Source organism: Lipomyces doorenjongii (genome assembly GCF_038497915.1).
Source record: "Lipomyces doorenjongii strain NRRL Y-27504 unplaced genomic scaffold V1508scaffold_171, whole genome shotgun sequence".
In the NCBI taxonomy this organism is placed as follows: domain Eukaryota; kingdom Fungi; phylum Ascomycota; class Lipomycetes; order Lipomycetales; family Lipomycetaceae; genus Lipomyces; species Lipomyces doorenjongii.
Window position 1 is genome coordinate 1 of NW_027118238.1, and position 16428 is coordinate 16428.

The 16428-nt window shown below is 46.3% G+C and overlaps 5 protein-coding genes across 5 annotated transcripts; 3 read left to right on the plus strand and 2 right to left on the minus strand.

Annotated features, from left to right (window-relative positions):
* The first annotated feature begins 735 nt into the window (after positions 1–735).
* On the plus strand, positions 736–2474 carry V1508DRAFT_393893 (ras guanine nucleotide exchange factor domain-containing protein). Its single transcript, XM_066937981.1, has 2 exons — positions 736–1871; positions 1930–2474. Exons 1-2 carry the CDS (start codon positions 957–959, stop codon positions 2407–2409), a joined length of 1395 nt encoding a protein of 464 aa, XP_066792141.1. The 5' UTR covers positions 736–956; the 3' UTR covers positions 2410–2474.
* A 2309-nt stretch (positions 2475–4783) lies between these two features.
* Positions 4784–6353, plus strand: V1508DRAFT_435966 (uncharacterized protein; the record flags this gene model as incomplete). Its single annotated transcript, XM_066942085.1, has 2 exons — positions 4784–6120; positions 6167–6353. 2 exons carry the CDS (start codon positions 4784–4786, stop codon positions 6351–6353), a joined length of 1524 nt encoding a protein of 507 aa, XP_066792142.1.
* A 578-nt stretch (positions 6354–6931) lies between these two features.
* V1508DRAFT_83122 (glycoside hydrolase superfamily) lies at positions 6932–9640 on the minus strand. Its single transcript, XM_066943061.1, has one exon. It carries the CDS (start codon positions 9621–9623, stop codon positions 7065–7067), a length of 2559 nt encoding a protein of 852 aa, XP_066792143.1. The 5' UTR covers positions 9624–9640; the 3' UTR covers positions 6932–7064.
* Positions 9641–10871: 1231 nt separating this feature from the next.
* V1508DRAFT_83125 (general substrate transporter) lies at positions 10872–12719 on the plus strand. The gene has a single exon (XM_066943062.1). It carries the CDS (start codon positions 11115–11117, stop codon positions 12642–12644), a length of 1530 nt encoding a protein of 509 aa, XP_066792144.1. The 5' UTR covers positions 10872–11114; the 3' UTR covers positions 12645–12719.
* A 3147-nt stretch (positions 12720–15866) lies between these two features.
* Positions 15867–16397, minus strand: V1508DRAFT_362333 (uncharacterized protein; the record flags this gene model as incomplete). The annotated part of the gene is made up of 1 exon (XM_066937228.1): positions 15867–16397. A coding segment is annotated over one exon (531 nt), but the record flags the coding sequence as incomplete, so codon positions are not given.
* Positions 16398–16428: the final 31 nt, after the last annotated feature.

Below are 16428 nucleotides of genomic sequence, written 5' to 3' on the forward strand. Positions count from 1 at the left end.
GGTGTCCATCCCTGTCCATCCCAGTTTTGTATGGTGAACGCGCTCCATGAAACAGTTTAGGGTTATTTCGATTTTAGTGCGGCTTATTACTATGGCCTGTCCATCCTGTCCATCCTGTTCATGGCCATGAACGCCAGTTTACTATGTTAGGCGAGAATGTACCGGTCTTCCAATTTGGCTGGATTCCGCGCTATATCCAGAATATTAGCGTCAAAGGTGTTGACGTTATACACGACCGTATCTGGTGGCAGAGCTTCAAAATCAACACGTGTCTCTTCCCGTCGTCCTTCACGACTGCTGATACTACTCTGACGACCCTTATTTTTAGTAACTTCCGCAAGGAGGGTATGAATTATGTGGGGGCCTGTATATATAACAGGTGCTGCATGGGCCATGCAGCGTGAGGGTGAGACGTCTCGCTTCCACAAGATAATAGAAACCCTAACCCGTGTGAAAGGCATATAGCACAGGCTTCCGCACCATTTGCTGGAGTCACTTTAATATCATCGAGTATTTAAGTCAAAATGTAACATCTTATGATCGCCGATACGAACTCCCAAATAGAGAACAGTCATGTGCAAAAATAAGACTAGAAAATTGCGTCCCCCGGAGCGACTTTCCGCGTCTCCGGAGCTTATTTTCAGGGGAAGGTATCCCACGCGGTGTGCAGCGCGGCTCAAATCCCCTCATCTTCGCTGACTGTATGAAGTGCACACTGAGGATTGAGCTCTGCCAAAGATCACGCTTCAGGAATGTGATAATTTTGAGTTTCTTTGTGGATTGCTGGTCCTGCGAAGCATAAGAACCCCATGAAAGGCTCTCAATTGCAACTCCCTCTCTAGCTTGACCGCGTAACTCAGTAGATGCCGAACATTGCCGCTTAATCGTGCACGATCTTGAAGGGTTAACAAACAGCGAAACTGTTGGAACTTTTTGTCGCCGTATTGTTTTTAAACATGTGTTCTAATGTCAAGCCCGTGGACGCAATCGATGTGTCCTGCTTGTCTTCTGTCGCTACTGAGGATTCCTGCCTATGGTATTTAAATAGTGAATATGAGAAAGAACTGGTATATGATGCCGAGGGAAAGGTCAAGGGTGGTACGCTCGTCGCCTTGATCGAACACCTTACCAGTCACGAGTGCCTTGATTTATTGTTCAATACGACGTTCCTTCTCACTTATCCCAGTTTCACTACTCCGCAAACCTTCTTGGAACAGCTCGTCGTTAGATTTGAAATCCAAGCACCAGAAGGTCTTACAGTGGATGAGTTCACAAAGTGGGTCGAACTGAAACGGAAGCCGATACAACTAAGAGTGTTAAACATCCTCAAGATCTGGCTAAGCCATTATTGGAGCAACAAATATATTGACACTGAGAATTGCACGTCCGGAGGGATTCTGTCTTCAATCGCCGCTGTCTCGGAGCATCTGATAAAGCAACGATTCCAGGGTGCCAGCGCACACGCCAAACTTGTACAGCAATGTCAAAGTGGAGATAAGCATACAAAGCGAACTATTGTCAACGTATCGCAGAATATTATGCACTCTATATTTCATAGATGCCGCTTGAAGAGTCTCAACTCCCCGTACATTAAGCCTTTAGAGTTTGCAAGGCAACTTACTCTTATTGACTTTCAACTATATAGCCGTATTCTATCGCTAGAGTGCCTTTATAGAGCCTGGCCCGGAAACGTGAGATCTACTAATTCGAATAGGATATCACTCAGTCCGGATATTAGGCACAACAAGAATATCAAGGCGTTTATAATGCATTCCAACACCCTCACGACCTGGACTGTGCACACAGTTCTCGCGCAGACGGATATAAGGAGTAGAGTGCGGATGATAGAACACTTGATTGCTGTCGCGGATGTATGCCAGTTATGGAATAGAATTATTGCGTATCAGCGGATTCTAACACTTGTCGCAGAGCTGTCGTGCCCTGAAAAACTTCTCCTCACTTGCAGCTATCGTCTCTGCCCTATACAGCTCTCCTATCTACCGTCTTAAGAAGACATGGGGAGCTCTGCGACACAGTTCGATTGTCATACTCGCCAGCCTCGAGCGATTGATGAACTCGGCGCACAATTTTCGAGAGTATCGTGCCACATTGCATATGCTTAGCCCTCCGTGCGTGCCATTCCTCGGTGTCTATCTCGCCGACCTTACGTTTATCATGGAAGGTAACCCAGACATGCTGCTGCGAGAAATTAATGACGTTCCGGTTATCAATTTCGCGAAGCGCACCAAGGTGGCGGATATTATACGCGAAATTAAGCGATTTCAAGACGTGCAATATTCAATTAAGCTAGTGCCGGAGCTTCAGAATATGATTTACGAGTCGATCTATAGTGTACCTTCTTTTGAGTCAATGTATAGTAGGTCGCTGAACGCTGAGCCGAGTGAATGACGGGTTTTACGGGCGAAATCAGAATTATGGCGGTTGTAATTGAGTGTAAATAGTTGGTACGGTTCCACGTCATATATTTCAGGTTAAAAATAGGATTTTAATCTATTTTCTGTAGCAGTTCCCCAGTTCTTCGATTTTTCCGGATTTTCCCGTTTCAAATCTCTGTTCATCTTTTCATTCACTTCCATCTCCGCTGAGAGGGACCGGACAAGAGCATGTAGGTGAGAAATTAGGCGCGCCAAAGCCACAGATAGAACTTTTAGTGCAACAGTCGTAAGGTCTACTACGTCATGGTTAGATGGTGATACAATTAGTTTCCGTTCTGGAAGTCAGGTTTATGGAGTTCGACAGACCAGACGATCTATTAGGAGTCTCACACAATATGGAGAGATGGAAGCGCAAAGAAACAGAGTGCTGCGCAGATGATTGAAGTTCGACAGGCATTAAGCAGTATAGCCTTAGGGATCAGTTTAATTCGCCATCAACGTCTCGAGAATCTGTCGGACTTGTCGTTTGTGTGTTTCCAAATCTGGTGAGAACACGAGAATAACGTCAAGGTAAACTATGGCGCACATATCCAAGAAACTCATGCAGGACGTCATTCATGAGGCTTTGGAATGTCGCCGGAGCATTCATGAGCCCAAAAGGCATCACTAAGTACTAATACTGTCCGAACCTCGTCTTGAACGCTGTCTTCCACTCATGTCCTTCTGCGATTCTGACTAAATTGTAGGCTCCACGCAGGTCTAGCCTCGAGAACACGTGCGCCCGTACCCGGTCTAACAAGTCTGAGATCAGCGGCAAAGGGTACCCGTTCTTCATCGTCACCTTGCTCAATGCCCGAGAGTCGATTACGGGTCTGAGTGTGTGGTCCTTTTTCGGAACAAAGTGTTGAGCGATCAGGGCAGGGATGCGGGACAAAAACGTGTCGACATTGTCGACAAATACTCTCGTAGACTCCATGATCTATTGTTGCTCTAGAAACGATGAACAGACTAACTCCCAGACAAGTGGGACAGACGCCCTCTATATATACTTGTCTGGGTCCAGGCACAAGGAACGAAAAGACAAACACAAAACAGAGTGTCACACAAAACAAGCAAGGGAACAACCAAGGGCACAAATGACCGAAGAAGCAAAAGAAAAGCCACGCAAGGGAAAATCCTGAGATAGATACGACAAGCCGGAAGAAGAATCAGGTTCCGTCCACGTCCAACACCACGTCGACTACGTCGGTAGTTGTGATCATCGTGCCATCGGCCAGTTCGACTCTAATATTTCCTCTTGTTGTCGATTTCCAATTGCTCATTTCCACGAATCCTTTATCGACAAAGCAATGAGACGCCCCGGAGTCGATTTGTGCCGAATGCAGAATCGACTCGCTCCCATGCAGCACCTTGACATTGATGCAGAGGAGATTGGACGCCTTTTCGTTACCCAGTACCGCGTCCAAAGTTACTGGGCTTGGGTGTTTTTTGACCTCGTTGGGTATAAAACCCAGGGAACAACCGACGAGCAACATATTCTTAGTAGGAAGCAGGCGGTATACTCTAATTCCGGCGACCACCCTGGTAGGTTCAGGTGCCCAACCTGTAAGCTCGAGATTTCGGGCAAGAATAATCTAAGTCGTCATATTAAAGACTGTGACCAGCAAACTGCAGCGAGCAACATACTACTGGGCAAGCTCATTGGGTGGTGCTCTACACAACTCCAGCGTGTCAATTATAATAAGCAGTGAGCAGAGATAAAATATTAAAGCATTAGTTAATTCCGACATCAGATTGCACTTCACTTGACAAACATTCACTGTCGACAATGACTGGAGAGTAGCCGTATGTGGACGGTGCCCATACATAGTGGGAACCCGGAAATATTATTGGCCACGTACACGAAAAGCATGGACTGAATATCGCCCATACCGAAGTTGCTCAACATATGATTGGTGAAGCTATGTTGTGGCCACATCTTTCCGTTCTCAATGTGTCAGGACAAGACGGTTAACCACTGGATGATGACCAACTGAGTCGAATTTGTACCAGGATCGGGTCCGATCAAGGGTATACCAGTCTACGACGGATTCAAGTGTTGAAAATGTGTTAATAGGATAGATCGAGGATCGATAGATAGAGATGTTTAGTGTGGAAATTTTTTTTTTAAAAAATTGCATCGGTTTAGTGACGTTATCGGCTTACAGCGAATCGGCTTAGCGGGGCAATATGTACAAGGTACTCTACCAAACCCAATGGAATGTAAATCGGGCTAGGGTTGGATTTTAAAGCCTTTTGTCGGGTGGCAAAATCCCTAGCGATCAAAACTTTCACACAGCAGGCTATAAGTTCCCACTTATCATATCAACTTCTTCATCGTCTTGTCTATGAACAATCATCGTTCTAAACGGTGCAAGGTCAACATTGCCTGCGAGACATGTCGCATGAAAAAGTCAAAATGTGATGGCAGCCAACCCTGTTTCCTTTGCCATCAGGCCCTCACTCGCTGCGTCTACCGGTGTCAGGAAAGGCCGCAGCAAGTATCCCGAGTCCGGCACATTACAGAAGCAGCGAACACACTCAACGCACTCGTCGACTGGGTCAAGGGGATCCTTACGGTTGGCAACAGACAGACGCCTATTCGTCATTTCACGTCGACAAAGAGCTTACTTGAATGGAGTTCCATTAAAGCTCTCCTCCAACATGCATTGGATCCGGCGTTTGCACAAGAGAGCGAGATTGCCTCTGCTCGAATGCAGTCAATATTTTGTCCCGCTCGCATTGAGACAGAGCAGATTGAGACAGCAAGAGAATTGTACTTCAAAAATTGCCATCCCTTTCACCCATTCGTGTCGCGATCTCGAAAACCCATCCCATGGTTTCCGGACAAGCAGTCTTTTGCTACGGCAGATGTAACACTTCAGACCCAGCAGATGCTCATAGCCGCAATTGGAGCGTCAACAACTTCACCCGTCAATGGACTGTACCATTTTGCATTGTCGAACATTGGCTATATAATAGCGTCCAGCTCGATTGAATCAGTCGAGGTTTTCCTTCTGCTCGCCTTGGTCTACTCCAAGGAGTGCAGGACTATACCAGCATGGCGCTATATCACCATGGCATCCAGCGCTCTCTGCGTGCATGTGGACTCCATCATTCGGGGTACAATGTGGAGAACTCATCTCGGCGAAAGAGTGTGCCGACTATCGTGGGTCACTCTTATTCTAGAGGGCAGGATTTTAGCCGAATTCAATTTTCCTGCGACAGCCTTGTCGCAGTACGAGGACATATTGCCGTTGCCCTTTTCTACTCAGGTTGACGAAGGCGAGAACCTAGGTGAGGAATATCACTATTACTTCCTGACACATATCTCTATTCGGCGATTGCTCAATCGCACACAGTCAAGTATCTACGCAGATGAAGGTAGATTCAATCAAGTCCGACTGGAGCTAGAACTGCTATCTCAGCTGCAGGAACTCGAGCTTTATTTTCCATCGAAGCTCTCTGGTATTCTCCTAGCACACGCACAAATGCTACTAGTTGCTGCAAAGTATGTCATTTGTCGACCGAGTGTTTACCGTATCATGCACTTTCCAGAATCGATCCTGCCTGACGACACGACTCGGTGCATTATGTGTTTCAAGGCGATTTGCGAGTCTCCGGTGGCTTCTCGTGACGACTTGGATTATAATATTTTACCACTGCCTTTTTTGATGGTTCAAGCGTACGTATACGTATCTCCCTCCCATTGAACTTTGCTGACGACATAGTACATTTGGCAAGATCATGGTCCTCTTAGCTGCCAACTACATGCCACATATGCGTCAGTATTTACCCACTAACTGGATGCTCGGGTTAAAACGCATGCGAAATTTAGTAGTCCATTTCACTGCTACTTCATCGACAATTCGCAAGGACCTGGAAATTATAGATGAAGCAATCATGAAAGCCATGTAAATATTTCGAATCTTTCTCTACCATACCTGTAGTTTGGTGAGCGCGGGGATCGACGACTGGATAGTTTAGGCATTTGCCAAAACTTCATGTTCAGATTGTATTTGGTGTCCATGGTGGCACACTACAAAATATTCGGGTGAGAGGTCTGGGGAGACCAACTAACAAAGTAGCTCCAGTGACGTGGTCACTACAAGTATCCTCTCAGCGAGGCAGACTAAACATCAGTTCACTGAATTTGTTTGGATTAATTATCCGTCATAAATTTAGAGACTGTTGCAAACTGATCGTGAGCTCAGCTATCCCGAGTACCACAGTACAGAAAATTCCAAAGTAATTCCAAAGTAAGAATTTAGGTGATGTCCAGGTCACTATGCTTTTAGAAGCGTAACTAATGACGAGTATGGAAGGTCGATCGCCTTTCAATGCTCTCCCATTAAGGGGGACAACCGGTTGCCCAACGCTCACAACACGAAAAGGTTATTTCGTGCCCAAATGGAATACGTACATTGAATACATTAGAACGCCGGATATAGGCAATTTTAGGTGCCAGACAGCCCCAAAATGAGTCACAAATGACAATCTGTAAAAATACGAGTAGCACCTGCATTATTGTATCAGCTGATATCAGCTTCTATTCAGCAGCAGTAAAGCTGACCCACGACGACAATATTCAACGATACCAAAAACCGCGTTATACAATTAATATAATATCTATACCCAGACTAGCCGATTGACTACCTTAAACGATTCTACTAAACGAATATCTCTAGAGCTGGCTCCAACTTCCAATTCAAACTGCGATCCAGCGTCTACTACCCACGCACTGCAAGATGTATCCCAGAATCCGACACTATCGCGTGTGAAAATAGCTGATACTAACTTCGTTTCTCCCGGCTCAAGGAATACTTTATTAAATCCTTTGAGTTCACGGACAGGACGAGGAATGCGGTGTGCGGATGTCTGGGCAACATAGAACTGCACTACTTCCTTCCCTGGCACTGATCCTGTGTTGCTGATGTTGACAGTGACTTCGATGGATTCCGTGAATACTGGAGAAGAAAGTCGAAGATTAGAATATTCGAACGTTGTATATGACAAGCCATATCCGAATTCAAAAAGTGGGTTAACTTCGACAGCATCATAATGCCTGTAACCAACAAAGATACCTTCGCCATAGACGACTGTTTTGTTTTCGCCAGGAAAATTATGGTAACTTGGTGTATCTTTAAGCCTCTTGGGAATAGTCATTGGAAGTTTGCCGGATGGGTTCGTACGTCCGAATAGCACGTCACACAACGCATTGCCTTGTTCCAAGCCCTGATACCATGCCTGCACGACGGTGGGCGTTTGGTCTATCCACGGCATAGAAACAGGCGAGCCGGTTTGAATGACGACAACCGTATTGGGATTGATATCAAGAATTTCCTCGACTAACGTGTTCTGTTTCCCGGGAAGGTCCATCGATTTCATATCATAAGTTTCGCTCTCCCACTCGTAATTCTTTCCCACTACGAGAATGACCACATCGCTATCACTGGCAAGATCCTTGGCTTCCTGCAGCAGATCGACCCGTTCCTCCTCCTGGAATCCTAGCCTGATTCCGTCCATTAGCTCATCCTTGACCATATCGCCGAACCAGGAAACCTCATTTGGTGCACGTTCCTTACTGATTCCCTCAACCATAACTTCATATGCGCGCCCAGCCTCCATCCCATCGACTTCAACCACTTTCTCGGGACTACCATAAGCCATAAAGAGCTCACTTCGTGGAAGACGCCACGAAAATACGACATTCGTAACTTCCTTCCCGTCAATGTATAACGTAGAGTTGCCGCAGCTACTGATAGAAAACTTATGTTTTCCCGATGTCATTGGCCTGACAATTGTACGTGCGCGGTATGAGTACTGAGGAGATTCCTTACGTGCCATGTGCCGAGGTAATGTATCATACATCGTCAACATGCTGCTTGTGCGGTCCTCCTCGAATATCTTATCACCGGACTGGGTGAGATCACGGTAATAGTCAATATGGATACCAGCACCCCCGGTTACAGGATTCGTCATGCATTCAGACTTGATCAGCGTGACAAACTTATCAATTCTGCAGCCAGGAGTTGTTCGCACTTCGGAATTGGGAAGAGCCTGCCGAATGGAATTGAACGGATCGGTGCGATAGTGCGGATTTGCCGCCGACGAACCACCACCGTTGGCGACTGATACCGCTGCGTTTGGTCCTATTACTGCCACTTTCTTTACATGGGACGGAAGTGGCAACTGCTGCTTAGAGTTCTTAAGGAGAACAATTCCGTCCGATGCCACTTCACGGAGAATCCGAGAGTGGATAGGCGATACAATCGCGATTTCCTTCTCCTCTGCAAAGTCGCGGCCCACCTTTCCAGTCTTGTATATAAGCTCAAGCACACGACGAGCGCACTCATCGATTGTTTTCTCCTTTATATGGCCCAATTCGAATGCGTCAATCAAAAACTGCCCGCGTCGTTTCGTCGGACCAGGCATCTCAAGATCCAATCCCGCTTCCACTGACGGCACAATGGAATTCGTGCCGTGCCAATCACTCATAGTAACACCATTGAATCCCCAGGACTTTCGCAAAACATTTTCCAGAAGGTATTTGTTTCGGCTACAATAAACTCCATTCAGTTTGTTGTAAGCCGCCATGACCGACCATGGCTGCTCCTTGCACTGCCGAATCGCAATCTCAAACGGTCGGAGGTGAATTTCTCTCAAGGCACGCTCAGACACGACGCAATCAACGACGAACCTATCGGTTTCCTGATCATTGCAAACATAATGTTTAAGGCAAGTGCCAACTCCACGTTCCTGAATCGAATCGATATAGCTGGCTGCCAAGGTACCAGTCAAATAAGGGTCCTCTCCAAAGCTCTCGAAATTACGACCACCTAGCGGACTCCGATTAATGCATACTGTCGGTCCAAGTAAAAGATCTGCACGCTTGCTTCGGGCTTCCTCTGCAAGAACTCGCCCGATCTTGGAGAGACTTTCACAATCCCACGTGGCTGCCATGCTTATTGTGGAGGGACATATCGCTGCTGTGACTCCCTCGATCCACTTCGATCCACGTGCCGCTATTGGACCGTCCGTGAACTTTATCGCGGGAACGCCGAGCCGTGGTATAGCATATGTATTCCACATTGAGTCGCCGCTGATGAGGTAGCTCTTTTCGGCCAGAGTGAGTCGGGCGAGCGTGGACTCAACCCAGGAGTCGGAAATATACGTCTCGGAGACCATTCGGATTCTGCAAGTCTGCTCATAGAATGTCAGAACTGACCAAGAACGAAATACTGCATCGTACCTAATATTTGAAAGATATGAATGTTCATATTGATCGCCAGTTGAGCAGGGATCCATTTATATGTGCTCAGGACTAGCGTATAGAAGTAGATGGGCGAAGAAGAATCCAGGAATGTGTAAATCCCTATGTCTGGAATGACGCAGTCGGAAGACCTGTCCCGCCATTCCGAAGCCTATTTCTTGGGAGATTAATTCTCAAGACTCTTCTCCTTGCGCGATGGAGAGAAAAAACAACCTACCGCGCCTTCCCCTGAGTATAAGCTCCGGAAGGCAGGACTATACTCCGGTGGCGAATATCATTGTTTCAAATGCACCTCAATGGCCTGTGCACAAAACTAGATGATGGAACTACTGCATTCGAACTCAATGCAGACATCCCTTCTAAATTATACGCAACCAAATTCGGACATGAGCCGATGTCTCGATGTTTACTAATAAGGCATCTTCCTGACAAATAGGGCCATGGTAGAGAGAAGGTACTAGAAAGCCTTGCGAATATATCGGTGATGGTTATGGCCGTAGAGAGAGTGAACCTCAATTATAAGCTGCCTAACATTCTGAAAGTACACGAGCGCGGGATATTCCCACAGCAAACTAACTATTTGATTGGCGTACAAAATAACGAGGAGTACAGCGTACACGTGACAATGGTGCTAGAAAGATTTCGCGCCCGACTTTGACTTACCCGTTAGAGCCGAAATTTATGTTGAATGTATTTTGCATTATTACAACAGATGGATTACAGTCATACACTCTTCTGTCTACTGCTTCATGCACTCTCGATTTATGGTTGAGAGTTCTGCCAACTGGACTATCTGGATCCACCTAGACCCTTCTAGACATTCCACTTGTGCGTAATCATTACCATATCATTCTACACTCTTACAACCCTAGGCTAGACCTTTCTATTTCTTTCCACAATTTGGGCCCAGACATTGGTCCATTCTTTATTATGATTAACTTTCTTTCTGAAATGCATTTGCTTAGATGCATTATCCGAAGTAAGTAAAATTTACTTCATTTCGACTGAGAAAATTAAGCTCCGGGATATTTTTAATATCTCCGGAGCTTAAATAATCGCTTAATCGATCCCCTAAACAAAGCAATTTAAGCTCCGGACCGACCCCGCATTAAAATATCCCGGAGCTTAATTTTCGGAGTCTATTTACTACAATGACGCAAAAGTGTTGCAGTGAAAAGAGACGATCCTCGACCATGCCCGTAGCCGGGTCTGCAACAGCCCATTCCCTCCCGTGCATTCCCATGAGAATAAGCTCCGCAATATTTCAACGTGCGGGGTAGTTGTTAGTTGGACTCGGGGTCCGTTTGGCTCTCGATAAATGCGCTGGGTGGGTGGAAACAGTATAAAGGCCTTCCAAGAAGGCCATTGTGATTCAGTATTTCTTCAATTCGCACTGTCTCTATTAAATGCGCACAGTTACTGATGTCCTCGTTGAGAGAGGTAGGACCTCGTGGTTTAAGGATGCCTCTCTGCGCCACCTCTACTTGATCCTGATTCCTTCCTGTCTTCTCACAGCAGCTACTACTGGCTACGATGGTTCCATGTTGTCTGGTCTGCAGGCTGTTAGCACATGGAAGGAAAGCTTCAACAATCCTCAAGGCTCTATTCTCGGCTTTATGTCTGGATGTTACAATCTTGGAGCAGCCTGCTCCGCTCCTCTTGGTGCCTTTCTCGCCAATCGATATGGTCGCAAGGTTGCAATTATTGTTGGTAGCTGTATCACGATTATAGGAGCAGTTTTACAAGCTGCTGCACAGAATGTGGCCATGTTTATTGTCGCGAGGATGATTATTGGTTTTGGAGTCACTGTAGCGTTGATCAGCTGTCCAGTCATGATCTCGGAACTTAGCCACCCATGTCATCGCAATACTTTTACGAGCTTGTTCAATACAAATTGGTATCTGGGAAGTTTGATCGCTGCTTGGACTACGTTTGGGACTTTCCGTATGCACAGTTCGTGGGGATGGAGATTGCCATCCATTTTGCAAGGAGTTCCCGCTATCATTCAGCTATCATTCATTTGGTTTCTTCCCGAGTCACCGCGATACTTGATTGCTAATGAACGCGGAGAAGAAGCAATACAAATCTTGGCCAAATATCACGCAGCCGGGAATGTGGATGACGAGCTTGTTCAAGCAGAATTTGCTGAAATGAATGCCGCCATTGTCATGGAGTCGCAGCTCAATTCCGGTAAAAGCGCATTCAGGGAGCTTTTCAGGTCTCCTGCGAACAGGCACCGCACGTTTATTTGCTTTGCGCTCGGATTGTTTAGTCAGTGGAGTGGCAATGGACTTGTCAGCTACTTTTTGGTTCAAATTTTCAATACGATTGGTATCAAGGGACAGACGACACAGACTCTCCTGAATGCCATCATCACAGTGTGCAGTTATATCGAAGCAATATGTGCAGCCGTGCTTGCCGGTAGAATGAAGCGTCGCCCGCAGTTTATGATATCTATCGCTGGCATGTTGTTTTGCATGATCGGATTTGCCATCGGTACGAATGTATATTCCACACACAAGTACGAGAGCGCCGCAAGGGCTGTCCTTGCTATGATATTTATCTTCTACGCGTTCTACAATCTAGCATTGAATCCTCTGCTATTTGGATATGCCGTCGAAATTCTGCCTTTTGCTATCCGAGCTCCTGGTGTTTCTGTTGTGCAATTTACTGCTAAATCCTTTGGATTTTTTAATCAGTGGGTTAATCCCATTGCTCTCAGCAAGCTTTCGTGGAAGTATTATATTGTTTTCTCATGTATCTTGATCGTGGAATTGGCCGTTGTGTACTTCGGATTTCCGGAAACAAAAGGATATTCTCTTGAAGGGGTGGACGAAGTGTTTAGAAAAGCAAGTCATCGTGACGACAAGGAAGACTTAGAGGTTGGGAAACACGACGTTGAGACATTTGAGTTGCAGGATGACAGGAACTTGTAATTTTGAGGCGCATAAAATATAGTAATTCTAACCCATATTATATTACTGTAACGTGCACAACGCAACAAAAAGTGGTAGCACGTAAAATGGGAGGAGTAGGGTGAAGGAGGTTACGCGATAGCTCTTACTGCCATGAAGAAATGTGTATAGATGTAACGTGCGAGTAGTAATATACTCTTGCACTAATAATGTTCACAGGAGGGATCACAGTAATAAAGATGTATTAAACAGCAGTTCAGAATAGACAAAGTCAGTAGTAGGATGTATATTCAACTGAAGCCTGACCTCCCATCTTCCCAGGATCAAGGCCGTCTTCTTATAGACCCAAATTCCTTCTTCCAAGTCTCCCACCCGACAAGGGTATCTTCATACAGTAGGTTCCAGATCTAAAATTAGGCAATAGCTTTACACAGCCCCCGCGAGGTCGCAGCCTTTTGCCAGCAATCATTTCCGGACGTGGCTGCGATAGTCCGGCACATCCCTTCTTCTTTCACACGACAAGGATATCTGAGGTCGCAGCCTTTTGCAGCAAATCCTTCCCAACTTGGCTGTGCTAGTTTGGGAGTTATCAGTTCTCCCAACCTGCACTGCTCCACATGTGGCCGTGGTGGCACATGCCGGCTTCTGCCATTCCGGGGAGGGTTAGGTTGTTACAACTATCTCCCCCTCAAGAGCTTGCGTCCTCGCAAGCGTAATCCATGAAAACATGCATTTGCTGGACAAGTTGTCCATGTAGTGGGAAAACCGATGTACTATCGGACAAAAACCACCACAATGTCTCATTTTTGCGCACGCTTCATAATGTCGGCGTGCGCCTCTGTCTTGCGTCGTTTTGCCTCGGGAAGACTTTTCAAAGCTGCGAATCTTACCCTGTGCGTGGGTCATATCCTCTTCAGGTACCCATTGATTATACTCCGAAGGCCAACCTGTCCATTTGACCAAGTAGCGGAGCTTGCCTTTGATCAGCTGCTTGTCTCTGACCTCTTCAACTTCGTATTCGTCGGGGTCATCCTCAAGGTCTGGTATAGGCATTCGTCACCGCCGTCTCTTGGATGATATTTCTCTAACAATTGCACAGAAAACACATCATGGAGCTTGGCATATTGTTCAGGTAACGCTAGCCTGTAAGCTTGTGTCCCAATCACTTCAGTGACTCTGAAAGGCCCAATAAATCTCGGTTGAAGCTTTTTATCCTTCAGCTTCAGGTTGCGAGTTGAGAGCTTCACCAAGCTACCCCTTTTGAACTCGACTGGAATATGCCTCTGATTGTAATATTTGATTTATTTCTCTTGTGCTTTAATGAAATTGTCCCGAAGAGTCATTCTGAGCTCATGGAGTTTTTTGATTCTGTCTTTTGCCGCGGGTATCTCCCCCTCAGGAACGTCGTCCGCGACGTCGACATAGAAATCTGGATCATATCCATACATAGCTCGGAATGGCGACATCCTTAATGTGTGGTTCAGACTGTTATTGTAGGCAAATGCAGCGGTTGGTAATAATTTTGCCCAGTCCATTTGTTCAAGATTGGTAAATGCTCGAAGATATGTCTCAACGATTCGGTTGAGAATTTCTGTCTGTCCATCAGTTTGTGGATGAAATGCTGTTGACAGTCTGCGCTTGATAAATGAGTGATAGCAAACTTCTGCCCAAAATTGGCTAGTTATTCTGGAGATCGGATACGATACCAGCTGGTGGTCCAAATCTAAGCTCCACCTCAGTATGAAGGAGCTCAGCTAATTGGGATGCATCAATGTCATCTCTGACTGGAAGAAATATAGCCATCTTCGTAAACCTGTCGACAATGGTTAGGATTGCATTATAATCTTCAGTTCCTCGCATGGAGATAGGTAACTGGTATAAGAGATGGCTATGAGTGGCGATATGGACGGTGAACTAGGAGTGAACTATAGAAGGGGAGCTGATACTCTGATCTCAATAACGACCAGTCTCACGACTATTCTAGTCTATATATACACGAATAACACCTCCCACGGAGATGACAGCTAACTCAGAACCCCCCACTCGCCCACCAACTACCGGCTAATGAACTAGCTTCATTAGGCCGTCTCAGAACACAGCAGACACAAGAACAGAGCTCATGATCTTGTGAAGTGGGGGAACACGGCAACGCCGTCGTCACTCAGATCAGGACATGGAAAGTGGAGATTGGCCAGACAACCGTCGGCAGTTTTGGGTGCACGGGGACCAACCGGCTTAGTGGAGATATCGTGTGCCCGCGGAATCGCCGGGACGTAGTTTACGCGTGCTCGAAGCGTTTGCGGACTAGAGATAGTGAATTGTGCCATATTCTGCTCTCGTATGAGCCATAAGTGTATCAACGATTGCCAAATAACACGGTTCATTACTAAACTTGCCCTTGCTCAACGTCCAAAGTCAAGTTCTCCAGTGACAGATCAAGTGAAGTGAAGTGAAGTGAAGTGAAGTGAAGTGAAGTAAGACTCGAGTTGACTTCGCTGAATCCCAAGCGGAGCGAAGTTTATCCGAGCAGAGTCCAAGTGCACTCAAGTCAACTTGTACTCGAATTGACCCAACCCTAACCCTTAATTCCGATAAGACTGAAGGGAGCAGGCTAGACCCAAAATCGGTACCTCCGTACCCGCATCGAACTACCAATCCAGTTACATGGATCCAGACCTCTTTCGGGCGTTGGTCCCCTTCAGTTTCTACTTCAGCGCCATTGGCGACTTCAACTACTCTGTTGTCTTTACGAAGATCAAACATTTGGGTAATGTCGTTACAGTAGTGATACGAGGCTCCTGAATCTAGGTACCATTGGCTGGTTTTTATTGCTGACTTGATGTCTGTCGCAATGAATGCCATGCGCTCGGTGAGCGCCAAATTCCTTTCCTTTGGTCGTCTCTGTTGATCTTTGTCTCCTGACTTGTGAGCCGTCGCTTTGCCATTATCTTGTCGATTGTCCTCCTTATTTCGTCGGCAGTCCTTCGCTAGGTGACCAACCTTGCTACACTTATAACAGGTCCTGGTCTCCTTTTTCTTCTCGTTATTGACGCTGTACGCGGTCTCTCTATCATTGCCTTTGACCGTATTCACGCCCTTCAGGCCCCAGAGACGTTCTCCTAACTTGGAGCCAATCAGACGAATTGGAACATCGCTGATCGACCCAAGAGAGGTAATCGCTCCCCCGTACTCCTCAGGGAAGTTGTTTAGCATGACAACCTTCCAGAAGTCCTCTTTATTTGTCTGCAAATTGAGGAATTCCTTCAGGGTGTCACACCATTCTTGCACCCACTTATCGGGATTGTCGGTTTTTTTGCACTTCCAAGTGAAGAGCTTATTGACCAACTCTAGTTGACGACTGAGGGAGCTTAGTCTATAACGCTCCTCCATGCTACGCCAGATGTGCTGTACATCTTTCGTCTCTAGTAATCCTGGTTCGTAGTCACCTAGAGTGAGCACGAAATCCAGGTACGCGAAACTATTCTTTTTGATCACAATAGCCGCATCTGTCACGTTAGTGACATCGTAGAATCCGCTGCCACTCACTACGTCCCAGAGGCTCTTCTGCACAAATAGTGCTTCCATATACATCGCCCACTTGCGATAATTTTTTCCATCAAACTTCACCATACTGGTGGCACTGGCACCTGAGGTGCCTATCGTGCAACCTCTCAAACGATCCGTCACATCCGGCGCATCAGGGCTCATAACCTGTTGTTTGATTATCGCTGGAATGGATGACAGGATCGTTGAGGGGGAGTCTAAAAATTCCATGTTAAGGTCGTATTTAGTGTCCATGGCGGCA

Bases quoted from the DNA above. Each gene is read 5' to 3' on its own strand.
- V1508DRAFT_393893 (XM_066937981.1), top strand. From the start codon at position 957: ATGTGTTCTAATGTCAAGCCCGTGGACGCAATCGATGTGTCCTGCTTG. The intron at 1,872-1,929 runs GTATGCCAGTTA...CACTTGTCGCAG, and splicing joins ACTTGATTGCTGTCGCGGAT to AGCTGTCGTGCCCTGAAAAA.
- V1508DRAFT_83122 (XM_066943061.1), bottom strand. From the start codon at position 9,623: ATGGTCTCCGAGACGTATATTTCCGACTCCTGGGTTGAGTCCACGCTC.
- V1508DRAFT_83125 (XM_066943062.1), top strand. From the start codon at position 11,115: ATGCGCACAGTTACTGATGTCCTCGTTGAGAGAGGTAGGACCTCGTGG.